This window comes from Podarcis pityusensis (assembly GCF_964106645.2).
Source record: "Podarcis pityusensis genome assembly, chromosome: 6".
NCBI lineage: Eukaryota > Metazoa > Chordata > Lepidosauria > Squamata > Lacertidae > Podarcis > Podarcis pityusensis.
The window spans coordinates 53,284,977-53,312,031 of NC_138030.1; the positions used below are offsets into that span (position 1 = coordinate 53,284,977).

Here is a 27,055-nt window from a genome sequence, read left to right on the forward strand (position 1 = left end):
AAACAACCAGCTTCCTTCATAAAGCCCAAACCTATTTGGCTACCAGACACAATAGTTACCTTTAAGTGCAGAATGAATACTAGTCATCATCTCCAAATACCAGTAGGCTTTTGCAAATGACATGTACCCTGAATCACCGTGTCAACCAATTCTTGCTAATCACAAACACTGTGGCACAAAGCCAACAGCCAGCGCTAGTTGGCATGTCACATGTGGGGAGAAAGGGAGTAAATCACAGAAATGCCCTGCTTTTCACGCTGATCTTGTATTTATGTTAGCAGACCTTGTCTGGCTTGAACACTGCTGGCTAATGAGCCTGTAAAATGGAGGAAACGCATTTTCACCTTTTGTGTGGAGGAAATCCAGAGCACAGGCGATGTCTCTCACCACCCTGCTGGCTTCTCTCTCATTAAAGTGTTTTTGCTTTTGTATGTGGGCCAGGATAGAACCTGTGGAGAAAAAGGCAAGCAGGTGCTTTGAAAAATACAGTGTGACTTGAAAGCAAACTATGCTAGACTCAAAGCATCCAACAGACTATGTAGTGTGAACACACATGGTAAGATTCAAGTTGAATAGCACGGTTCTCTTCTCAACATGAACAGGGCCAAAGGTAACTATGGTAAAGTATTTGCTTTTAGCAGCCAACAATTTCACAGCTCTATAATAGAGAACACACCGCTTGACCTATGCATGATTTTTTCAGAAGCAAATCCTAAATTCAATAGGACTTATTCCAAATCTAAGTGCATATACTACAGGGGCAAGGAGCCTGTTGCCCTCAAGATGTTGCTGGAGCACAATTCCCATAATCCCTGGGAGACGGCTTGGCTGGAATTTAGGAAAAGCCCTCCCATGCATTTGGGGCATACTCAAAACCACTTGATGTGAAGTTCTTTATGATCCTTGTCACAGCACGGAAGAAGCAGATTCCCCACCCCCTTTGTCTCTACCCCTCTGTCCATTTCCCAAAACCAAAGGCTCGACAAATCCTGAGCACGTTACTATCGTTTAACTGTTCTAGCTGCCAGAATGCACCAAACTCTTCTTATAAGAAGAAATCCAATCTGACTTTAGGTATGTATCGCCCTGGTACATGTGCACCATAAGAAGAAACCCAACTTTTCCTAGAAGTGCTTTGCGGAGTAAAAAGGCCACAACCACATCCGCTGCCAGGGTTGGCTCGAGACATTGTGCCACTGTAGACAGAACAGCCCCCACCACACCCTGCTACAGATCTAGTTCCCCACTCTGCTGTGTCTCTGCCCCCACACTGCTGTCAGCCTCATCACCACAACTGTACCCTCACCTGCAGCTGCACCTGCGCTGCCACCACAGCATGGTGGCAAGGGCACAGTAGCAGTGATGAGAGTAACAGGGCTGTGTTGGCAGCATGGGGGTGGGGGGCGGGTGCTGGATCCGCCACCTGAAGCAAATGGCTGCACCTTGCCTAAAGCTGTTGCACAGCGGCCAGGGTGAAGTTGTGGGGAGTGGCATTCAGCAATTGGCACATCTCGGGAGAGCCAACTCAGAACCCAATGGATTCTGGTTTGGCTCAGCCCTGCTCTCACCTTGGAAAGCCCCACTTTGCGGTTTCTGGTGTTTGGTACCAGTCGCACTTCTGTCTGCTAGCATGTTTGGTGGGTGGAAGGGGAGCTCTGGGTCCGCAGTGATGCTGGCATTACTCCCCAGGTGGCAGCAGGCCAACAGGGGCCAGCAGGGCTGGGAGGAAGGAATCCTCTTCCCAATATAGCCCCCCAAGCCTGGCACAAAAAGGGCTTGGATTATCTCTGCCAAAGTGGCCTTGAAGTAGAGGGAGGATACGATCCATAAAGTGATAAATCTAGTTATAGAATTTGCCAAAGCAAATTTTTAAACAGTAATGTAGAATAGACTTCACTGAGTTTTGGAACATGCTAACTTCAGAGAGGCACAAGGCCAAGAGCTCATATGTTTGTTCCTGCGATTTTGAAATTCATGCATTCAAGTTCTTTCCCCCTGCCTGTTCCCCGCAAGTAAACACACATCTAACCAGCAAATAACATAAAATAGTCTGGGTTTTTGAAGGCCTCTCCATTAGGCTCACCCAGTTCTGTGCCCTTAACATCCTATCGGCATTAATGGAAAACTGGCAAAATGCCAACTGCTAATCCGTAAGCACAGAAAACAATTTTCAGAGGTGATGTCGCAGACATCCAGTGTGAAACAAGCATCCAAAGGACTCAAGAACTAACCACCAGGACCAGCGACATTTTGTGGACTTCCAGCTATTTGCAGGGGGAAGAAATGGTTCATTAATTAATCTATTTTAATGGCTTAGTACAGCAGCTTGCTCTAGTGTTCAAAAGCAATGTCTCCCTCCCCAGAGTGCTACACAATAATATTCAAATTTTCACTATGAGTTGTGAGCACAATTTCCTGAATGAGTTCAGGATCCTGCCAACAAACATTCCAGACTTGAAGCTTCCTGGAACAGAGCATGGGCTTTTATTGATAGATTTTCAGCATGTTAAGAAAATCAGGCAAAGCCTCTGTAGGAGGTGACAGATTAAGATGTTCTTATGAATCAAGTTCTCAGATTTGTCCTATACACTTGTCTATTCATTTATCCACAGAGAAGTCTGTAACAACTTGTAATTATACAAGTGACTATTATGATCTCATTTGATGGGTAAAGCTTTACATGCCTGTTAAAAGTTTCAGTATGAAAAAATAGTTATTTAAAAACCAGATTTACATCCGTTGTCCAATGACTAAACAGGGGAAAATACTAACTACTCATCATCATCACCATCATTCCTACTACTACTATTGAGAAGCTTGAGTCAATGTACATTGCAGTTAGAATTCTGAAACCATTTACACGTTCTTTTAATAGGTTTCCAGTTACATGAATACTAAGACTATGTGCTCATCCTCCCTTTAAAATAACTGCCCCCAAAGGTCACATGTGACACACACACACACACCAGCTATGTAGATACTATGCAGCTTCAACATGTCAAAAAAATTTGAAGAGGTTTTGTTTTTTTTAATAGATTATTAAAATTTGCGGGGAAATACAAAGATGAATGCCAGATATCTTTGAATCAAAACTAAAAAGCTAATCTTGATTAAAACACACAAAGAGAGAGAGAGAGAGAGAGAGAGAGAGAAGAAAAAGATGAAGAAAAAAGAAAAATGGAAAGAAAAAGAAAAGAGAACCTCCAATTCTTCATCTGTCAGCTATATATAGAAAATTACTCAACATAACACCCAGCAAATCCACTTTATATAAACCAACATTATCTTCAGTTCCCAAACCCAGATATTGTGAGTTCATTTTCTTTAATAAATGTTGACAATGATACCTCTGAAGAAGTATTTTTAAAATAATTTCTACCCCAGCTTCTGTGCTGAGGTACACTCAATATATGCGATCAAAAGAACTGTAGATAATAAAATGCAAGATCTCTTTTACAAGCAAAGCAGTAATCAGAACATCCAAGAGCTCAAATCAGGATAATGTCCAATGGAATAAAATTGTCTTTACACAAGAATGTGCCAAACACATCAGTATCCACTGTCTTGGCTTGTTTCTAATGCAGTGCTAGGTAATTATCCCATTGGCGCAAATATTTCTGCTTGTGCCATGGGATTCCCCACCCCACACATGTGCTGCACCATCCCCAAATCTACTCTGGAGTGTTGGAGGGGGGGATGCATAACATATTTAGGGGGCACACAAGGGGAGAAGGAGGAAGTCCCATTACACAAGCAGCAGTGATGGAACAGTTATGCACTAAATGCAAGCCCTGATGTAAGAGAAGCATGCATTATCACAGGAAACACATTTCCCAAGTCTCAATTCTGACCAGTAGCAGCTTTCCAGGGTTTCAGTTAGCAGTCCTTCCTAGCCTTAGCTGGAAACGCCAGGGAATGAACCTGAACCCTTTTCCACACAAAATAGCCCACCCACATTGGGGGGAAACAATTCTATCTTTATCAAGCTAATTTATTACAAGAAGATTAAATAAATCACGTACACACATACCTCCGTGCAGTTTTTCAAAGACAAGGTAGTACCTTGCATTATCTTCAAAAAATTCTATTAATTCCAAAATGTTCCTTAAAAAAAAACACAAAAAGGCAGTTTTGTTAAATTTGTTGTTCTGTATAATTAAAGCCAAAATATTTATGGAGTACCCAACAAAAAGGTATCATTGGGAAATGTGTTTAGTATTTTGGTAGCGTTTTCTGCTAAACATGGAGGAGTGCTCTAATCAACATAAAAACAGTGTAACTGTTCACATTTCCAAGTTTCACTAAGTGAACTACACTGTTTTGGGTTCAAAGCAATGTCACATCCAATACATGATTACACTAAAGACTTAAAACTCATAATTGTATTGTTAAATGCTGTAACAATTACTTACTTGTTACCTTGACACTGATACAATGTCTCCACTTCCCGAAATACCCGACTACGACTATGCCCAGCGTTCTTCTCAATTATCTGTTATAAAAACAAAAGCCAGTGTTTTTTTAAAAAAAAAACAAGAAACATCATGCTGAGCAGCTACTGTTAGTATCTGTCACCTTTCAAAAAAAGTGTCCATATAAATATTAGGCACTCTTTGCTTTGTGTTTGATAACAGATGTTTACTGGCATGATACAGTTTTTGCATGTTCCACATCCACCAAGCCCCCATAATGCCCTGTTTCCATTTCAAGATCTTACAGTGGCTACCACTGCAGGAAACACTGCTGGCAGTAGCATGTAGCCTACTGCACTTTTGCTGGGCACAGTGGGAAGATCCACAGCAGTAGAACACAGCCAAGAAACACCTCTGTCTCATCCTAAACCAGCCTTTCTCAACCTTGGGTCCCCAGGTGTTTTGGCCTACAACTCCCATGATCCCTAGCTCACAGGACCAGTGGTCAGGGATGATGGGAGTTGTAGGCCAAAAACATCTGGGGACCCAAGGTTGAGAAAGGCTGTAACCCCTCCAGCAGCACTGACTGGGAACTAGGATTGCTCTGCCCATCTCTCACTGAAAATTGACAAGACTTCTGCTTTGGTAATTCTAATGCAACCCATCTCCCTTCTTGAGTCATGGCCAAAGGTTAAAGAATAAAATTAGCGACGTTGAATAAAGTTGTTCATATTTCAACATTTTTAGTTCCCAACAAGAAATGAAGATAAGTAAATGAAGACATTTAGAACCCTCTCAAAATCAAATTTTGACCTAGAAAGAGGAGCAGAGGAAGTGGGAGATAATATCATGGGAGATAAGGCATGGGGCACAGTCCTGGCAGTCACAAACACTGCAGTCTCATGTGATATGCATGGCTGTAGATTTAAAAAGTAATGTGCCTATATTAGTGCAAATGTTTGGGATAAGACTTTCTGAATGATTATTTAATATTTAGTTAACATAGGATAGAAAGCAAGCTTTATTTTAAACTGGAAATTGACCACTGTTTTCTCAAAGATTTGTAGATTGTTTTGGATGAGCATACACACTACAACCAGCTTTCCCTCTTTCAGTTTTGCCCTTGGTGAGCAGGCTTCTGTATTGTTTGGAAAACTAGCACAGCCTATTTGATTGGACAAAATAAATGTATTTTCACAATGGAAAATATGCCTCTCTGAAGCCACTTCCATCTGTTAATAATTTACTGGGATGAATCAGACAATTCCAATCCTCAAAACCATGGTCTAACAAGAGGGGAAGAGTTTTGTTCTTGCATGCTGCCTCCTCACACACTCAGCTAAAAGACAATCTACTTTGTTTGACCAAACCATAGTTTTCCAGTTTAGAGGCAACAATGGCTTGATCAAGCTAGGACAATACTCATTAAACTAAGCAAAGTAGGCAAAGTAGGAAGAGGTATTGCACAAGCACAGGGCTCATTCACAATCCCCCATACCATGGTTTAAAGAATCAGAAATCTAAGAACTAAATTCAATAAAGAAGTGTGCATGCACATGAAAGCTTATACCAGAACAAACTTAGTTGGTCTATAAGGTACTACTGGTTTTCCCAGTAGTGATGTATGGAAGTGAGAGCTGGACCATAAAGAAGGCTGATCGCCGAAAAATCGATGCTTTTGAATTAGGGTGCTGGAGGAGACTCTTGAGAGTCCCATGGACTGCAGGAAGATCAAACCTATCCATTCTGAGGGAAATCAGCCCTGAGTGCTCACTGGAAGGACAGATCCTGAAGCTGAGGCTCCAATACTTTGGCCACCTCATGAGAAGAGAAAACTCCCTGGAATAGACCCTGACGCTGGGAAAGATTGAGGGCACAAGGAGAAGGGGACAACAGAGGACGAGATGGTTGGACAGTGTTCTCGAAGCCACAAACATGAGTCTGACCAAACTGTGGGAGGCAGTGAAAGACAGGAGTGCCTGGTGTGCTCTGGTCCATGGGGTCACAAAGAGTCAGACATGACTAAACGACTAAACAACAACAACAAGGTACTACTGGACAATTTTATTTTATTTTATTTTATTTATTTTGACTGTGTCAGACCAACACAGACCTACCTGAATCTAAATTCCATGATGTTAGCAATATCAATGATTTATGACAGAATACATTAGCACAGCAGCATCTGTGAAGAACACTTTCAGGCAGCGAAGACCTTTAATGAATGAAAATAATACTGGAGTACTTTACTTACCTTAACTGCATATTCTTTCCCATTCTGCAAGCTAACTGCTCCCTGAACTTTGGCATATGATCCTTCACCAAGTAACTCTGCAGTGAGTTTGTACAGATCTGCCAAAGAATTCCAGTATACAGAAATCATTATTCAAAAACCTTTTTATGAACTGCACGTATAAACAACTGAGCTAATCCCTACCCCTGAGAATAAAACAAGAACAGGTGCTCCCTTGGTAATTAACTGAGTTGAAACAGCAGCTTTAGTTTTATTATCAATCTGTTCTCAGTTAGACAAAAGCAAAGGAGTGAAGTTGAGACCTTCTTACCATAAAAATATTAGACTATGCCCAGGAAGGCTGTGATCCTATGTTTTCTGTCTTATAAAACAAACAGAATAAAATATAAGATAGAGATAAGATAACTTAACTTAACTTAACTAATATAAGCCAAGATATTTCAAGATTGCTTTGAAATGGGGAGCAGGGTGTCTCCAGAGGAAATCTGAATCATTAGAGTAGTTTTGTGATAACATCTTACAGTATCTACAGTGAGAACATCCTGCACCAAGGAAATAACTCAGTAAATGAAGGTATTTAACAGATGGGTCACAAGCTAGAGAAGGGTTGGCAAACTAAGGCCTGTGGGCCGGATGCGGCCCAATCGCCTTCTCAATCCGGCCCACGGACGGTCCAGGAATCAGCATATTTTTACATGAGTAGAATGTGTCCTTTTATTTAAAATGCATCTCTGGGTTATTTGTGGGGCCTGCCTGGTGTTTTTACATTAGTAGAATGTGTGCTTTTATTTAAAATGCATCTCTGGGGTATTTGTGGGGCATAGGAATTCATTCATTTCCCCCCCCCCTTCAAAATATAATCCAGCCCACCACATGGTCTGAGGGACGGTGGACCGGCCTACGGCTGATAAAGGTTGCTGACCCCTGATCTAGAGTGCCCATTAAGCTTCAATGAATTCAACATGCTCAGTGCAACCTAATCCAATGCACATTTATATAGAAATAAGCCCTGAAGAACTCAAGGGAGCAAACCCTCATACACATGTTCATAGGACTGCAGGCTCAAGTGATAACTTTTCCTTCTCTCAAAATTGTTTTGAAATAATCCTATGACAACAGAAGAAAGACTACTCCCCATGAAATGAAACTATACAATCACATATAATTTCAACACGTTGCTGCCTTTCAAAGAAAGCAAAGCACTAAGAGGGAAGCCACACAACAAAACCACAAAGGCATAATGCAGCCCCCACAAAAGGGGCTATAGAAATGCAATGGCTCAAACAGAGTTTTTGCCATGAAGTAAACAGCAACCCTGAAGCAACTGCTTAACTACTGTGAAAGATCAGGAGGAAACAAAAGCAATGCAGAACATGGGACCGACCTTCAAACCTTCCAGGGACATGGTCTGTAGCTCTGGTTCTTTTTTTCTTTTTTCTTTTCCCATTGTCTGATATGGGAACAGGCTGGCTAATGACCATCTCTACATAGCAGAAGAAAGTTAGAGTTAACGTATGTATATGTAGAGGGAGATAATATGCCATTGTGCTCTTAAAGATTCCAATGTTCAGATTTTGTTTTTAATCATTCTGTGTTTGAGTCTTTAAAACCCAGCAATTTTTGGTTACACCAAAGGAACAATGTTTTTTTCCAAATCATAAAAAGCAAAGAAAAGCTAAGAAGTAGTTATAGAGAATCTACTCTGAAAAGCAGCACTGTCTTTTTATACTATGGCAATTAGTTTATGTACCAAGCTGGCTCAGCAGAAGCACCAATGCTGTTTTAAGAGTGCCCAGTTGCAGGATCTCCATACCGCAGGTTACTGGTCTGTTCTTAATAGGAACAGTATTATTTCTTCACCATTTCAGTTTTCAAAACTAAAGTAGAACCATCTTTGTTATGCTTGAAACAAAACAATAAGGGTGGTGAGAAGAATGCTAAAGGGTATTAACAAGGCAAGGAGGCAGCAGAATTCAGGCCAAATCTACTAACAAGAAATCACTATACTAGGCCATATCACACCTTACTGTACTGTCCTGGCCTTTTTTGGCTTAAACACCTTGGGCTGAATCCAGAGTTCTTGTGAGCAGAACCAATCACTGTGAATTGGGTTCAGAAATGTGTAAGTGGGTGGAACAGAACTGGTGGTACAGAATCTGTTTCTCTTGATCCTGTCAACAGTGAGGCAACCACATTCAGCACTAACTGAAGCCTCCAAACAGTTTTCCAACAGCCCCATATAAAATGCTTTGAAGTGATTCAACCTTGAGGTTCCAGAGCATAGATAACTGCAGCCAAGTTATCCCTGTCCAGATAGGGTCATAGATAGGTAACCAGCATAAGCTGATGGAAGGCACCCCATGCCACCAAGGCCACCTGTGTCTCAAGTGACAGTAATGGAGTTATTAGTATGAACACTTATATTTGACCAAGTGTACTTTGGGGGCAATTTGTTCCTGCAAAGATTTAAGAGAACTGCAAAGATTTCCCCTTTATATCCAATGAACCGTAACAAATAAATAATGTTTCCAATATATATTTAAGTATTATCTTCCATCACCCTCACAAATACTAGCAGACTATTTCATCTTCATTTATTTGTAGAAAAACAGAGTAATTAAGCATTATTTGTATGTTTCCAAATAACAAATGCTCAAGAAAAATGCACCATCATGTATGGGCAGAATGAAGAGAGACTAGAAGCAAGTGTCAGTCTGACTTCTCCACTGCTTTTGCTAAGACTTCCAAATAAATCCATTCTACAGGGCTGCAATATTATCCTTTTAAAAAAAACAAACGCAGGTTTTTTTTATCCCTACTAACAGCCTCTGAATCTGTTGTAGAAACCATGCTAGTGTCTAAAGGTTTCTATTTGCAGAAGGGGAGAGTACTTTCCTGGAATGAACCAAACTATGTAAATAAAATTAATAGAATCACAGAATTGTAGAGTTGGAAGGGATCCTGAGGGTCCTCTATTACAACCCCCTGCAATGCAGAAATCTCAACCAGATCATGACAGACAGCCATCCAACCTCTGCTTTGAAGCCTCCAAGGAAGGAGAGTCCGCCACTTCTCATGGGAGTCTGTTCCACTGTCAAATGGCTCTTAATGTCAGAAAGTTCCTCCTGACGTTTTGCCAGAACCTCCTTTCTTGCAACTTGAATCCATTGGTTTGGGTCCTAGCCTCCAGGCCAGGAGAAAACAAGCTTGCTCCATCCTTCATGTGACAGCCCTTTAGATATTTAAGGATGACTATTGTATCTCCTCTTTACCAGGTTAAACATACCCAATTCCCTCAACTGTTAATGGATGAATTGTCATCCATCAACTCAACAGAAAACATATCATGGTTCATTTTTTTTGTTATTGTTTTATCCTTATGTCAACAGTAGCAAATTAAGACCTTATCCAAGCCAGGAAAAAACAACTTAAGATTTCCTGCGCAACAGTACAAATAATTGATTTGTTTTGTCTATTTTACACTGGGTCAGCCAGCATATGCTACCCATTGGCTGGCTAACTTCTCAAGCCAGACTTCTATCAGTTTCTTCCATGTCTGACACACCAGAGGTTAAAGAGTCTTCTTTCACACCAGAAAATAACTGGGCTTGTTGATATCTCCAACTTGTGTTCAGGCAGGCATACAAGAGGTGTTAGTTTGGCAGGTTATTCAGCCTGAGGTATACAATCAGAAATGCATGACATATCCTTGCATGACCTCAGGCTTTCTAAGGATACTTTCTTTGCAAGAATAAAACACACATTGCTCGTTTTAATGCCATTTTGTATGTGTGCATGTGCATACAAATGACCTCTGAAAGTCCTCTTAGCCAATCTACAGTTCACTGTTTTATAAAGGGTGTAGTCTGCTGCAGCAAAAATAAGGAGCCCTATGGCACCTTAAAAACAAACACTCATTACGCTCTAGAACAACTTTCTTCAGGATGGTGCCTTTCCTATGTAGGGCCTACAAGTCCCATCATTCATGTCCATTGGCCAGGCTCCTGGAACTGATGGGAGTTGTAGTCCAAAACACTTGGAAGACACCCGCTTGGGGAAGGCTGGTTTGAAGTCCACTTTAGTAAAACAGTTACAGTTAAAAGCGATCCCACTCATCTACTTGTAATGAGCAAATCTTCCAATGCCCAAGATGGTCAAGAGTGTCTCACAGCAAATCACTTTCTTAACCTTGAGAAAAGTTTATATTTGTAAGACATGCTAACATATCTTGTGGACATGCACAGAAACTCAGCCTTGGCATTAACAAACAGCAACCTGGGGTAAGCAATACTGCTTGGCTATCTTAAATATATTGTACAAAAGGAAGGTATGGAAATGACGGTTCATCGGTTAACCGCAGCAAGGATCACAGTTTGCCAAAATTGGAAAAAATACTAATTGTCCCTCTTTAGATGTCTGGTTAATAAAGGTTTAGGACTTCACGTGCATGGGAAAGCTGACAAACTTAATTAGAGGTACACAGGGCAGACAATCTGGAAATGTAATTATAGAGAAGCCGAGGCTTTTCGTTCAGTATGGGAATAATATAGTGCAGGACTCATCAAATCCATCTACTTTGCTAGGGAAAGTTAAGCAATTTAAATAATTAAGGATTATAAATTTCAACACTAATAAAATTGAATGATGATCACTGTTACTTATTTGTCTGTTTTATAATACTGCCATCTATTAGATGTATCAAATTTATGTGCAGAAAAGAAGATGAGGTGAAATTCTCTATATTAGATCATTGGCTGCACTGGAACTGTGTTGGTGATTTTTCTGTTTGTAAAGCATACAAATATATATTTAAAAATAAAAAGAGAGAAATGATGAAAGTTCAGCTTTGCGAAATGACTACGTAATTATGAGACATTGGCTCAATCTAAACAACTTCTGTGATACAAATGCAGAGATAGGGGAGGGCTGTAGCTTATCTGCTTTGCAGGAGGTCCCAGGCTTAATCCCTGTCATCTCCATGTGGGGCTGGGAAAGACACCTGCCAGGAACCCAGGAGAGCCCCTGCCAGCCAGTGTAGCAAAAAGTGAACTAGATTGTCCTGTGATCTGTTTCATTAAAAGGTGCCTTTTTATGTTTTCAAACTAGATTTACTGATAATGACATTTGGATTTTCAGTTTGAACACGTGTTTGGGATAACGTTCAACTAAGGTCAAGGTAATGGTACCCCTGACCATTAGGTCCAGTCGCGGATGACTCTGGGGTTGCACGCTCATCTTGCTCTATAGACTGAGGGAGCCAGTGTTTGTCCGCAGACAGCTTCCAGGTCATGTGGCCAGCATGACTGAGCCGCTTCTGGAGAACCAGAGCAGCGCACAGAAACACCGTTTACCTTCCCACCGGAGCGGTACCTATTTATCCACTTGCAATTTGACGTGCTTTCGAACTGCTAGGTGGGCAGGAACTGAGACCGAACAACAGGAGCTCACCCCGTCGTGGGGATTCAAGCCGCCAACCTTCTGATCGGCAAGCCCTAGGCTCTGTGGTTTAGATCACAGCACCACCCGCATCCCACAGTGCCACCCACGTTCAACTAAATGTGTTTTAACACAACTATAAGCTTTGTTTGGTCACCTCGAACAAATCATGAGAACTTTGGAGTAGAAAAGAGAAGAGACTTGTAATTTTGGAAACATCAGAATGAAGAGACTTTGAAGTCCTGCTAGCCTGCTAGCCTCTTGCAGCCAAATTTGACAAAGTTCAAGAAGATTTCTCCCTTCCAGTTTTTATTGAAAGCGAGCAGATTTCTGTCCATTCATGGTACAACGACCATGGGTTCCAGTGACACTAGTGACAGTGTGCATTGAAATCAACATTGATGTGCCTTCTAAATCTGGGCCTTCCACTTATCAGCAATGGGTCTCAGGCCTTCATTTTTGAAACAGTATTTAGCTCTGGTATATAATCTAACAAGAAAACAAATATTAAAGGCAGCATTTCTCAATGATGAATAGCAGATATATTCAAGTATTAAAATGATGTATTTGCAGGAAAGTGTTCTATTTATTTAAGAATGTAAAAACGTTTAGCAACGTTTATATTTAATTAACTGGCTAAAAAAAGCTATGAGCAATCTAGACTGCACTGTCCAATAAGATACCAGTATTTAGGGAGTAAAACAAAGGATTGGAAAACTGTAAACTGCAAATTCAGTGAAGAAGTTCAAAGTCCCCCATGATATTCTTGCAGAAAAACTGGTAAAATGTGGGTTGGATGAGATAACTGTTAGGTGGATTTGTATCTCGTTGACTGAATGAACCCAAGGAGTACTCATTAATGGTTCCTCGTCTTCCTGGAAATAGGTGGCAGGTGGGGCGCCGCTGGGTTCTGTCCTGGGCCCACAGTTTTTCAATGTTCTTTATAAACAACCTGGATGAAGGAATTGAGTTACCAGAAAGGAGAACTAAACATCAGGAAGAGCTTTCCAACAGCAAGAGCTGTCTGGCAGTGGAACGGACTCCCTCAGGAGGTGGTGGACCCTACTTCCTTGGAGGTTTTTAAGCAGAGATTGGGTGGCCATCTGTCATGGATGCTTTAGTTGAGATTCCTGAATTGCAGGGGGTTGGACTAGAGGACCCTCGGGGTCCCTTCCAACTCTACAATTCTAATATTCTATGAATTATTGCTTAACCGCTAATGCTCAGTTAAGTAGGTCAGCAGTATATACGTAGCTAGCCTATATTTATCCATATAGATAAGCAAGTCTACAATGGTCAGAGCAAAGGGTATATTGCCGCCCACCTGCTCGGTAGGCAACCATGGATAATTTTGTCCTTTTGAATATTCTAAGGACAAGTGTACCACAGGGATAAATATAAGCACAGCAGTTTAATATTCAAAGCAAGATACCTGGTTTATGCTGGATTGGTTTCGCTGAAAAGATGGTTGGTGTAGCCTGGCAACACGTTTCACCCACAAGCGAGCTCAGTGAAGGTTGGCTTTGTGACTGAAAGTAACAAAACCCTATTTAGTTTTGCAGGTTAGCGCCTAGAAAATACCCACTATGCACTATACAGTACAGGGAGATATAACAAAAGGCAAACCCTCAGCAACAGAGGTTACCCATTTGCACATACAAAAGAAAGCTTATCCCTTATTTGCAGCTGCAGAATTAATACATGCATATACACGCTAGGCAAACTCAGAAGACAGAATTAACACTTCTCTCTTGATGCCCAATCATTTGCATTTGTGCATATTCCTTGCTCCTTCCCTTTGTTTTCCCCATTGTGTATCTTAAGCCAAATTCCTAGGAGAGAAGTATCTGTTTTTCCACATGAAACTCTGCATGGCACTATAAATAAAATAAATAGGGCAACTGGAAACATTTACTACCTCCTAGTCCTAGTTCTAATCCAACTCCTTAATAAACTAGTTCACCAGAGGCACATTTGCCAAAGTTGCATGTTTCCAGGAGGGCAAACTGAACTTAGGGAAGGTTCATTAAATGGGAACACTAACTCCTAGCAGTCCATTAAAGAGACTCTTTATTTGGTGAAGATTATATAAGGGCAAGGGGTGGATAATGTTTATGGGAGTAGCACTCAGGGTTTCCAAAGGACAGAAAGTTAATGATGCCATTTGATCTTGACTGGGCAGACTTTATGTTCTGAGAAGTAAACCTTTCCATTCTCTCTCTGTTTCTCAATTCCCTAAAGCAGAGTACTTCTCATGAACAACTGTGCACTACAACTACAATTTTCTAGCAACCTGCGGGTTCCGGCAGACAAAAAACTCATACTTCCCCATACACATGTGGTTCACAGCAGATTGCAGAACTAGATGTACATATGCATGTCATGCAGTCTTGCACGCCCACAGAATTTAGTTTTCATCAAAAGAGCAATCTTTCTGTTGGTATGGTTCTGAAGTCTGTCTGCAGTATTCGGTAACATCCAAGAGCTGCTGACTATATTTTCTAGTAGTCAGATGCCCACCCCCAAAACAAGAAGGATAATGCATTATGGGAAATAGTAAGAATGGAAGATTTGTGCCAAATATCGCAAATTACACACATTTGCTTAATTTATATATGCTGATTTTGATTTTGTAGAACTTGAGATCTCTTGGTGCAGGGAGTACACTCAGGCAAAAGGGATCCCTGGGCAGACTAAGTGGTGACTCTGCTGTCTCCGCAAAACACAGAGAAACACAAGGCAATCATTCCAAAGTCGACCCCTGGATAAGCTAAGATTTATGGAACAAACAAAGGGTGTATTCAAGCACTCTTCTGCACGTTTTAAAAAAGCACAATTGTTCTCAGCATGTACGGTAATGCACAATCAATACTACTAGAAAAAGATGGCCACTTGTGCTTTTGCCTGTAAGAATCTCACAACTTGGCAGGTTCTGCCCCATTTTGTAAGTTAAGTTCCTCTTGTCTCCTGAGCACAGGTCCAGAGGAACCATCACCAGCACACTTGGAACCGAGTTCTGCTCCTCACCAATCCCAATCTACCCTGCCCCACCTATTTATTAAACAGACTTTTAAAAGGTGCCTGCCTTCAAAAAGCACAGTCCTTTGGATGGCTTTTCAAACTGCATTGTTGCACTGGTGCTATGAGTTTGGTTAGTTTCTTAACAGACAGTATATTTGCAATGCAGTTTCAATGAACCTGGGATCTTCTGCATGCCAAGCATGTTCTTTGCTACTGAGCTATGGATGATGACTCCAAGCATGGCTTCATTAGGAACAGCAAAAGATGAAAACATAGCTCAAGATAGACAGACTAGACTATTCATGTTTATAAAGAGAATAATGTCATTGAGAACTGGACACCATATTCCCCCCCCCCCCAGTCTCAAATTTCTAATGGGAGAGTGCACACACAGCAAAGATGAGTGATACTACAGGTCAAATGCAACAACTTTCTTAAACAGATTAAAAAAGTTATTTTCCTCCCCAACATTTAGTGTATATAGCATGTGAATCAACATTTTACAATTCCCCAAGCGAGAACAGTTATTTCAGACATTAAAGGATCTATGAATAAGCTTCCCAATCTCATTTCAAAAACATGGGGTTTGTCTCCTTACCTAATATAAAGATGGAATTTTTCTAGGGAAAGTATGTTTTGATTATATGCATTTGTAGGCATCTCTTTTCTCAAGAGAACCCACAAATTATTTGGCAGTGTGACATTAAATTTGTTATATCTTGTTATATATACGTCACATTCTCTTCCTCCTCATCTACCCTCCAAGCAACCATTCACTCATACATGTATCATATTTAATCACTGCAATCCCTGATTGAAGATTTACTCACCAGCATGAAAAATTTTTCTTTGCACACATTGTCCCGAAAACCAAAAAGACTAATTCCCAGGGAAGTTTAGTCCAAGAATGACAGTCTGAATTTGCCATGTAGTCAACAAAAAGAAGCTCCTAGCCTGCCTCTCACACCACATATACCTTGGAGGTCCAGGAAAAGAGAGTGACAGAGTCTACAACTGCAAAACCTCACACTGCCTGGAGATTTGTGTTCAACATAAGGAATGAGCTATTTAGTTTATAAACCTCATTTTAGATATACTCTATATCCTCCCAGTAAGGGTGGAGTACAAACTGACAACATGCTCCTAGAAATAAACAGAAATAAAGCAAAAAATAAATAATCAATAAAAATGCTGTATGTTAGGAGGAACAAAGTAGACCAATACAACAAAATTTGCAAAAACAAGCTGGGTTACTTTTGTATTCTTAGTAGTAAAACAAATGTAATGTAAGAAGCCTCAGAGAGATAACAGTGAAAGTGAATGAATATACCGTATTTTTCACTCTATAGGACGCACCGGACCACAAGACACACCTAGTTTTTAGAGGGGAAAATCAAGGGGGAAAAAGCTTCTCGGGGCTGCGGGGGAAGCCCGGGTTGGGGGAAGCTTCTGCCATAGCCGCGCAACCTCTCCAGCTGGGAGCTAAACCTCTCCAGCGCGGCTAAAGAAGCCAAGGCAGCGAGCGCAATCCATCCCCCGGCTGGAGAGGCTGCGCAAGGCTAAAGAGGAAGCCAAGGCAGCAAGCGGGATGGATCGCGCTCGCTGCCTTGGCTTCTTTAGCCTTGCGCAGCCTCTCCTGGCTGGAGAGGCTGCGCGTGGCTATGGCCATTCCCCCACCTCCCGCAAAAGCCCACAGGAGCCACACACCCTTTAAGGAGCGCACGGCTCCTGCGGGCTTTTCTACGAGGAGGGAGAAGGGACTGACTGGCCGCGTCAGTCCCTTCTCCCTCCTGGGGAAAAGCCCACAAGAGCCGCGCGAAGCTTGTGTGCTGCTCTTGGGGGCTTTTCCTGCCAGCCTCCCCCTGCATTCGCTCCATAGGACGCACAGACTTTTCCCCTTAGTTTTTAAGAGGGAAAAAGTGTGTCCTATGGAGCGAAAAATATGGTATTTCTTTCTATATAGAGAGCCTAGAACTGTGACTGGGCTGAGTCACCAACTATTATTTAATAGAAGCAATCTATCTGTTTAATGCATTTGCTTCCATACAGTCTTAGCTAATAAATTAAAAATTTATATATAACCTGTAACCTGTGGTTATTAGTTTATAATTATTGACAGCTTTATCCATTGAGATTTAAGAGTGAAGCTTTTATAAAAGTTACATTGGGCAAGATCCAATGTTGTGCAAATGGTTTTTTTCCCTCCTCCTCCCAGAAGACTCCCAATTGCTCTCCAAATATCCTGTGGAGGGTTAGGAAGAAAATGACTCTGAAAGGTCCACTCTTTGAAACTAAGGACCAAACAGAAGGCATGCAAGGATTTGCTTCCTCCCTTCCTTCATCTCTTTCTCTCTCTCTCTCTCTCTCTCGGGAGTAAGCAAGGAGGGAGGAAATAAAAATGATAGGTTGGGGGCAGGGTAAAAAAGTGCTCTACACTACCCCATAAAATCTCCCTAACTTCTGAGAAGAACAAAGCTTGTCTTCCCTGAAACTCTATTGGACTCCTCCTGCGATTCTGTGAGTCACTCTCCCACTCAGCTGGTGAGGGGCAAGTTCACCTTTTCTAAGCTGCTCACAGTGTTGCATACAATGCAAAATGGAACCAGTACTTCCAGTACTTGCATCTAAAGTGCAGCCACTGATTATCTACGCCTCTTCTTGGAAAAGCTGCCTCTGCCATCAGGCTCAGAGTTACCCTGCTGCAAGGCATTTGGGTCAACGTATTGACTGTCTGGCAATCTGAAAAGTGTTTTGTGGATTATTCCCCAATTACCAAACCTATGGAAGAGATAAGCAGATTGGATATTGGGATACAAGTCCCATCCACACAATTAAAACAATATCATACCCCTTTAAACAGTCAAGGCTTCCCCCAAAGTTCCCTTCAGAACTGAAGCTTGTTACGGGTGCTGTGAGGTGTTAGGAAGCCCCATTCCTCCCCATAGGTCTACAATTCCCAGCATTCCCCAGAAAGAGAGACTGACTGTTAAATCACTCTAGGAACAAATCTGGTGAGGGAAATAGGGAACTCCCAAGACCCTTAACAAACTACAGTTCCCAGGATCCTTTAGGGGAAGCTATGACTGCTCATGATACTGCTTTAAATGTATGGTGCTGATGGAGACACAGTGTAGCACTAAGATGGTATGAGTTTCAAGAGCCGAGAATTGAAGCTAATGACAAGATAAATATGACTCAGCAATGTACTGTAGTGCCACTGCAAAGAAAGGCAATGCTATGTTGGATTGCAATGATATGGTACTATGTATGATGCTGGAATTTATTTTGTATTGGCAAGGCAATGGCAAGAGGAGTACATTCAGTTCTGGTCAACATGCTTAAAGATATGAAGCAGCTGGATGTAAGAATAACAAACATGAAAAATTAAGACATGCAGAGAAATACCAAAAGAGCTAAGAATGGAGAAAATACAACTAAGAGTCTTCAGAAGCATTTTTTGCCTTGAGAAGCGTGGGAATGGTTTTTATTAGTTAAAACAGATGACAAGAAAGAATGTGCTCAAACTGCATCCAAAGATTTAAGGCAGGGTATTAGGAACTACTTTCTAAATGTAGGAATGCTGGAGCACAGCAACAGGCTGCATTATTTATGCTGCAATCCAAACTCCTTTTGCCCTGGGCTAGAGGGCAGGGAAAGAGGGTTTGGATTGGGTGAATGTTCCCCTTCTGTCCACCAAACAGGCAGATGGAAGGACCACTATCAGAATACCCCACTGGTGCTAGCCTGCAAGAAACCTCAAACCAGGACATTATGGGAGCAGGGAGGGAAAACAGCTGAGCCAGGATCTGGATCTGAACCCAGTTCCACTGCAGTCACTCTGTGGTGATTTGCCTGCCGCCACTGCCTTTTGGCAGCACGAACAATGGGGCTGCAAATGCAGAACTGCCTCCGTTGCTGCCTATCCAGGGATTGGACTGTCCTGCCAGTTATTAATTATATTTATGGGCTGCCTTTTAGCCATTGCATCTGCCTACGGAATCTAGAATAAAAAGATTTTTAAAAAGAATTCTTAGTGGATTTTCCAACATGGGTGGTTTTTAAAGCATGTTATAGACATATTCAGTACTCAGAATAGAGGCACTGAACAATGGCTCACTCATCCATCCCTGCAGATGTCAACTTGAAGCCCTTGGGGGGAGAAAGACAGGTTTGGTTAGGAACCCAGTTTCTAAACCTCCACAATATGTTAGGATTCTTCCAACTTTGGAGACCTCATTTCTAGAAAGATGAAATAGTCAGCGGCATGTTTAAGACAAAACCTCCTCCTAAAGCCATATCATAGCTATTTTTAAATACCGTATTTTTTGATCTATGAGACGCACCAGACCATAAGATGCACCTAGTTTTTGGAGGAGGAAAACAAGAAAAAAAATATTCTGAATCCCAGAAGCCAGAACAGCAAGAGGGATCACTGCGCAGCGAAAGCAGCGATCCCTCTTGCTGTTCTGGCTTCTGGGATAGCTGCACAGCCTGCATTCGCTCCATAGGATGCACACACATTTCCCCTTACTTTTTAGGAGGGAAAAAGTGAGTCTTATAGAGTGAAAAATATGGTACACAGTATATACATTATTGGACATGACTGTATCAAGAAATCTAGAATCCCTTTGGAAGGAAGTGCAGGATACACATTTAATTAATTAACAGCTCATGAACATGAAGAATTAATGAGAGGCTCTTCACATTTTACCTCAACAAAACAAGGGAAGATCTTCCGTTCCAAAATATTATTTTGACTCATGTGTGGAAAGACTGAAAGTAGCAAAATTATCCCTGACCTGCAAAACAGGCATAATATTGCTGAGATTCTCAGAGTTCTGTACACCATCTCTTTATGGGACAATCACAGGACTTGCAAGTCGATCCACAAGCCATTTTAAAGTAACACTTGCCACCTACCTGATTTAAATGTCCAAGCTACAAAGGGTAATAACCTCTCATGAGAGGAACTGACAGGATCTCATCAGAACCCACTCAAGACTGACTTAAAATTATTAGATGGGTTGCATCATAAGATCAGAAATAACTGGTTTATTGTTACAGAGCAAATAGAGGTAGCCAAATTTATACAAGATAAGGTCCTATACTTCAATCATTAAGATGTCCACAGCATATGTTTCACTCCCAGCACTTTATCATTATACTACCTTTAAGTCCCCATTAACCCTCTAAACACATTAAAATCCCAGGCCTAAAAAAAGAAAATCCAGTCCTGGGGTAAGAGAAGTCTTCTACGCAATCCTTCTGAAATTAATTACGACTGTTTTAACACAAGCTTCTTCTTTTTTTAACTATGCTTTAAGGTTCTTCCTTATTTATTTATTTATTTATTGAATTTATATATCCTAGCCTTCCTCCCCAAAGGAGTCCAAGGCAGCAAACAGATACACAATTTAAAAACAAAAACAAATACAGTGGTACCTCGGGTTACATACGCTTCAGGTTACATACGCTTCAGGTTACAGACTCCGCTAACCCAGAAACAGTGCTTCAGGTTAAGAACTTTGCTTCAGGATGAGAACAGAAATTGTGCTCCAGCGGCGTGGCAGCAGCAGCAGGCCCCATTAGCTAAAGTGGTGCTTCAGGTTAAGAACAGTTTCAGGTTAAGTACGGACCTCCGGAACGAATTAAGTACTTAACCCGAGGTACCACTGTACTTTGTCCTTCAATACCAATAATCCTGTGCATGTTCACTCTGAAGTAAGTCCCACTATGTTCAATGGAGCTTAGTACTTGAAAAGGCATTGCCCCCAAATAAGGATTCAAGTATGCACCCTAGAAAATAAGAATAGCCCACAATATCTGTCAACATTAGTTGGCCATGTAGTCAGTGCTGGATTTACATATAAGCTAAACAAGCTATAGCTTAGGGCCCCACTCTCTTGGGGGGCCCAAAAAATTAAAAGGGAAAAAAACCTGGATGTACATTTCCAAAATATAAGATAAAAAACAAATAAAATAAAACCTACATACAGCAACAGTGTTATGTGTTGTGTAGGCTCCTATGATGTAAGTAATGGACCCCGCCCATATCACTGGTTTGCTCATTTCTATATCAATTACTTTGATAAAATACATATTTTGTTATGTGCAAATGGCTTTAGGTACCTATTAGGTCCATAAATTACCATATAGCACATAATCAACACAAAAAACACTAACAATTTATTGTTGACAAAGGACAGCTGGACATATAAAGGGCCCCATTACCTTCAGTAGCTTAGGGCCTCTTCAAACCTAAATCCGGCCCTGTGTGTAGTGCAGAACAAATGCACAACTACAAGGAGCTATGCCATTTCCAGGACCAAATACAGAACTATCTCCAAGAACATCTACTGTAGTTTCATTGACAAGATAAGGAGGGCATTGACTACATCAATTGATGCGCTATTTTCAGGCAATGGACGAGATGTTATTGTATGTCAGCCAAATTTTTCTGTTTAAGAAATACACAGAGGGCCTGGTATTAATAGTAATAGTAGTAATAAATACACGCATACGAAATATAAAACAGCATTTGAATGCAAACATAGGAATGCGCAGCATCACCACTATTTAGAAGGTGAAAAAAATTATAACCCCAGCAAAGGCACTGAATGATTGTGTAAAGAAATTGTGTGAATTGGAAAGTTAATCTCCACAGGACTATTTTCTCAAAGAACAAAACAAAACCCCAAGATCTGTTGAATCCAATTTTCATAGAGTCTCCGTTCAGAGGAATGAGCAGGTGAACTCCTATGAGAGCAGGATGGAAAATATGTGGCTCTCCAGATGTTGTTGTGGACTCCACCAGCCCCACCAGCTTTGTAAATGGTCTGGGGTGATGGGAATTATAGTCCAACATTTGGAGTACTGCAGGTTCCCTATCACTGTCCTAAGGAGAGGACACATCTACAGCTGCTAGCTGTAGCAATATACAGGGAAGGCCAACACTTACTTTCACATTTTCCTGGCAAGATTTCAGAAGCAACAGATTGCAGAACTAGAGGGACCATGATGTAACCCAGTGAGGCAATTCTTACATCTAAACTTTGAGGGCAAAGGAACCATGACTTAGTGCTTCCAATACCTGTGTGCAGGGTGCTTCAGCTCTCTAGCATGGCTACTGCTCCTAGGCTGCAACAAAGCTTACATACAACCCTTGACAAATTCCTGTACTCCCAGAAGAGCACTACAAAGCAGACTCTGCGGGCTAGAAAAGACTTTCTCTAAAAACCTCAGATATTCTTATTCTCTCAGCTCAATGTGTTAGTCCACTAAATAGATACTCTTTTATCTCCTTGTACCTTATCTAGTATTATTCAGCTTAGCGCAGGCACAGTAACAGCCGCCTACAAAACCAAACCTCAAATCTCATTGTGAGTTTGACAAGTTGGAAATGACTTGTCTTTCTGATCCCTCGAGTTCAAAAGTCCTTCCAGCTCCTGCATTACCTTACAACTCATAAAGGGAAGTCACACATTCTACCACTCCAAAAGGAAACTGGGGACGTGCAGAGTGCACTGCTAACCACAAAACCAACATGGGGGGGGGTGGAGGAGCACCTCTACTCTATCCAATTACTCCTCCTATTTGTTGTGCCACTTTACGTATCGCCTCATCAGGGAGGACTCCTCCCCTCCCACTTTCCCCATTCCTGGAAGAAAGAATGAAAGAAAACAATTATCTGCTCTACAGACGGTCCCTATCCCTGCGCCCATCCTGTTTCCCACGCTCATCCCCGGGGAGGTCCAGAAAGTACTTTCTGGCAGAGCTCAGGTGAAACCCCCAAGACACAGGATCATCATTGCAGAACGCCTCTGAGCATGTGAAGAGTTCCTTTCCTCCACCAATAACGAGCGGCTCTTAACTCACCCATCCCTTCGGGCTCCGAAGAAGCTGGGAGGCCCCCCGAGGGACAGGGCTTCCCCCCAGCAGGCTTCCCGGCGCCGGCCGCTCCTCGGAAGCGAGCGCTTCCCCGCTCCGCCCGCCTCCGCGCTTGCCACGCCGCGACCCTCTCCCGCCCCGTCGGACGGGGCTCCTGCTTAGCCACGGGGAGGAAGGGCGAGCGAGGGAGCGCGGAGAAGCTCGCCGGCCAGCTGCCGCCCCTCAAGGGTTAAAGACTTTAAAAGGCCGGGCCAGCGCATGCCCAAGGAATGCCCGGCCGGTCGCGGGAGGAAACGGCGCACGCGCGCAAGGGCAGGCCGGGTGGGGAGAAGTCTGTGCACATGCGCAAAACATTCTGAAACGGGCTTGCTCCCTCTTTTTTGTGTGGGGTTTTTTCTCTCTCGATTCCGGAAGGCAGACGCAATAGGAAGGCTGCGTTGCGTTGGGAGAGCAGGCGAGCTCTCCATGGCAGCGGGGATGCCAGAAACACGGCTTAGGCCGTTGGTTACTCATAGTCCAAAAGATGTTATACATAAACACTGATCCCACGCACCCTAATTTGGATCCCCGCTTGCTTCTCAAGCTCTGGCCTGTGAAGTCATGGGAAAGCTAAAAATTAGTTCAAAGGCTGTGCTTAATTGTCATGACAAAAATCACACCCGTGCAGAAGAATCCAGAAACCGCCTAAATCAGGGGACTTGGACATCTAGGGTGTGGCTAAGAAGGCCAGCGTGAATTGTCTATGAATTGTCTCTTGAGCAAGCCATGAGCTTAATTAAGGTAAACCCATTGCAAAGAGTAAGGGGACAGAGCAAGGCAAAAGTTGGGACCATGAGGTATTGCATTGCATTGCAGGCCAGAGTTGAACTCGGTGACCCTTGTCGTACCTTCCAACTCTACAGTTCTGTTATGTACTAAGCTTGGTTCCTAGAATAATAGGCAAGTAGGATCCTAAAATATAACAACGGTTTGGCTTGCAGGAAAAGACCAATCAGGCTCCATGAGGAAGTTAATCAGCCTAGTAGGCTGGTAGGATGTAGAATGCAACAACTGATTGGCCTGCAGGAAAAGACAAATCAGGCTCCAGGAGGGAAGCAGAATCAGCCAATCAGACGGGACTCATTGTGTAAATAATGTATATAAAAGCCTGAGGTTTGGGGGGCAATTCAATCACTGTTTTACAAGCTGCGATAAAAAGCATGAATGCACTACAGGACTTGGAGTATATTTCAAGTTCTATGATCCTACCTTTGGAAATGTGATTATCCTAGATGTGAAATGACATCCATTCTAGTTACGAGTCAAGACCACAAACTTTTACACCCACAACCTCAGCCTTGAAAATTTATCATACTATGCTCATGCTACTTTTTTTTCTTCCAAAAAGCAATATGTGCTATATTTTATGCCCGTCAGCAATGTTTAGTTTTCATATTGCTGACAGCTTGCATTTTGAAAATTTCTTCACCTCCCTGCTTACTTTCTCTTCTCTTCTTGATTCACTTAATCAAGGTTGATACATTGCATAACACATTGATTTCTTAGAGATTTGCAAGCCAGGAAGAAGAACAAAATCAGCAAGGGGCTCCAGGATTTCAGCTGCCTACCAGCCTATCATGCAAATGGAAGTTTTCACTGTTGGTTTTTGTCCTCAGGAAATTTTGTCTTCAGCCAAGTCTCCATATAAGCAATTTTTGTTTTTCATTGGGCAAGACTAACAACTAGCAGAGTGGGATGTAATGTAATGTAACACTTTGTGCTACTGCAACTTAAGGGGGGGGTGGTCAGGATGCTAACAGGTTAAGCCTTGATCTGAATAAACAGTGAAATATACACTGCAAGTTTTTGTTATTGGAAGGACTTTACTTGGGTGGGTATGTTATTGTACTTTCTTTCAAAACGAGACTCTGGTGCTACAGTTTGCCATGCTTTACTCAAGGATAGTTGAAATGCAGGGGAGACCTTGTGACAAACTGTTAACATCCCCTCCTTCCCTACCTCTACCCCTAAGTGCCAGTCGACTGACCTTTACCTTGATGCCTAGAGGGCAACCTGTGTGCATCTAAATGCTGTCCAAGAAAAGGCAACAAATCAGTACGACATCAAAATATGAGCATAGCCCGGTGGGGACGGGGGCAGCTGCCCCCCATCAAGGAAATAAATAAAAATACCTTTTTTTAGGTTCTGTCCCCATCCCCAACATAAATCCTGGCTATGCCCATGACACAGTTGGATCCATTTTGTTTCTGACCACAATTAAATAATAGTGATAGCAGACTAACCCAGCCAAGTGCTTGCGTGGAGTTAAGCAATCAAGGCTAGGAGGTTGTATCAAGAAAAAGCCCATGGTATATTAAACCTCACAGGACCTCTTGTTTGTTTGGGATATAACACTGTTATTTATTACTGTAGGAGACTGTGATTCTCTCCTGATTTGAAGCCAGCTTACCTAGTGCCAGGCTTCATTCTGGATCATGTGAGGAAGCAAAATGGATATCCTGGCACCAAAAATTCTGAATCATTTTTATTGATTTTTCCAATTTTTTACCAAATCAGCCACATTAAAACAAATTTAATACAAATTTTCCAAAAAGTGGTTTCCCATGTTCCGTTCTTGATGTGTCTGAAGGTTCTTCTTGTTGCTGCCCTAGTTATCTCTAATTCACATTCCATCCCTTACAATTAACCTTATATTGCAATAGTGTTTTTTTAAAAAACGTATTATCTTTAACCATCAGCTATCCACTTGCCAAGTCCTGCATGTACAATATTTAACATTTACAATATCTACAAGTGAGGTCAGTCAACTAATTATCATTAATTATCCGTTTGGAAATTATCATTTCTAAAATAATTTCTTTTCCTTCATTCTGCTTGTATGAAAGCCTAATAGTTCACATTCACTAGATGTTTCCCTCTTCTTAATAGTACAGTCCAGACAAAAGATTCCAAATTTGAATCCTGCATTTCATCTTGCTATAACCAATTCCTCTCTTTTGGCAAGCCCTGTAACCACAGATCATATTCTACCCATCTCCTCCTGATAACAATAACTTTGAACTTACTGTAGCAAAATAATATACAAGGACATCTTCACTGGAAAAGCATCACATCCCAAGGACCTGCAGCAAGTGCTTACTCACTCTGTCAGCTTTCCCAGAGCACCTGGGAAAGGAATCACCATCCAACTTAGCCAGATGTAACTTGATTCCAGTTAGGAGTAAGGGGTTTATAAATAAGCTCCCTCTAATTTGACTAGAAATATGACTGGTGCGCTGTCTTCAACTTTGTTCGCTGTGTCACAACCCCTGACTGCTGTAGAATTCCTTTTTTCAATTCACTCTCTGAAATATACACACATATCATTCTTGGAAAATGACCCAAAGCCTGTCTTGATCCAAGGAAAGATAGCATCTCTTCCAGCAGGGTGTATGTGACCAGATCACTTCCAGAAATAGCTGCTATGAACTAAAGAGGAAGAAATGTAATCGACAGACTTGTGACTCTAGTGTCAAGATCCTGTGTAATAAATCGCTTGATACTATATGGGTTCTTACTTTATTTGACACAAAGACAGCTGGCTTTGCTGAAGGCAGTAACCAATTCTAAAGTGGCTTTCCAATCAATGTGGGGGGTTTTTTAACTTACAAAAAAAAAAAAATGAGGAGGAAATCCAAGCCTGTGTTATTATCCTTGGTCAGCTATGATCTCACTAGCTCTATTGACTTAAATCCTCATATTACAAAGGAAACCTGAAGTCCATCATGAGTGTTTACCTAAGGAGGAAGCAAGAATGTGCCTCTTGTTTCATTGCAACTAACGCCAAGAAAAGACGTAAGGTTGCACCCAACATTAGCTCTGCTCAAGGAAGCACAGTGAAATAAATGGCATTGACTCGCTTAGGTCCATTGAGTTCAATGGGTCTATTCTGAATAGAACTTAGTTGGCTAGAACCCATAAATTGCACAAGAGTTCGGTTTCCCTTTCTCCCCATTCCCCTCCCCACAAATCTGCTCTGGAATCCCTTAATGGTGAGGAGGAGAGG

General features: G+C 41.8%; 1 protein-coding gene across 3 annotated transcripts in view; it reads right to left on the reverse strand.

Moving 5' to 3' along the window:
* Window positions 1-26,161, reverse strand: part of MKNK1 (MAPK interacting serine/threonine kinase 1) — a 37,377-nt gene extending 11,216 nt beyond the window's left edge. The window contains exons 1-8 of one of the 3 annotated variants that reach the window (XM_081009506.1): window positions 22,999-23,238; window positions 21,355-21,580; window positions 13,535-13,631; window positions 8,051-8,149; window positions 6,667-6,764; window positions 4,413-4,492; window positions 4,031-4,104; window positions 345-449 (exon numbers count right to left, since the gene is read on the reverse strand). In XM_081009506.1, the coding sequence (XP_080865632.1) occupies window positions 345-449; window positions 4,031-4,104; window positions 4,413-4,492; window positions 6,667-6,764; window positions 8,051-8,147 (454 nt within the window). In that variant the 5' untranslated portion in view covers window positions 8,148-8,149; window positions 13,535-13,631; window positions 21,355-21,580; window positions 22,999-23,238. Of the gene's footprint in view, window positions 1-344; window positions 450-4,030; window positions 4,105-4,412; window positions 4,493-6,666; window positions 6,765-8,050; window positions 8,150-13,534; window positions 13,632-21,354; window positions 21,581-22,998; window positions 23,239-26,075 lie in introns of those variants that run through there. The other 2 variants (XM_081009507.1, XM_081009508.1) reach the window with 2 other exon arrangements.
* Window positions 26,162-27,055: the final 894 nt, after the last annotated feature.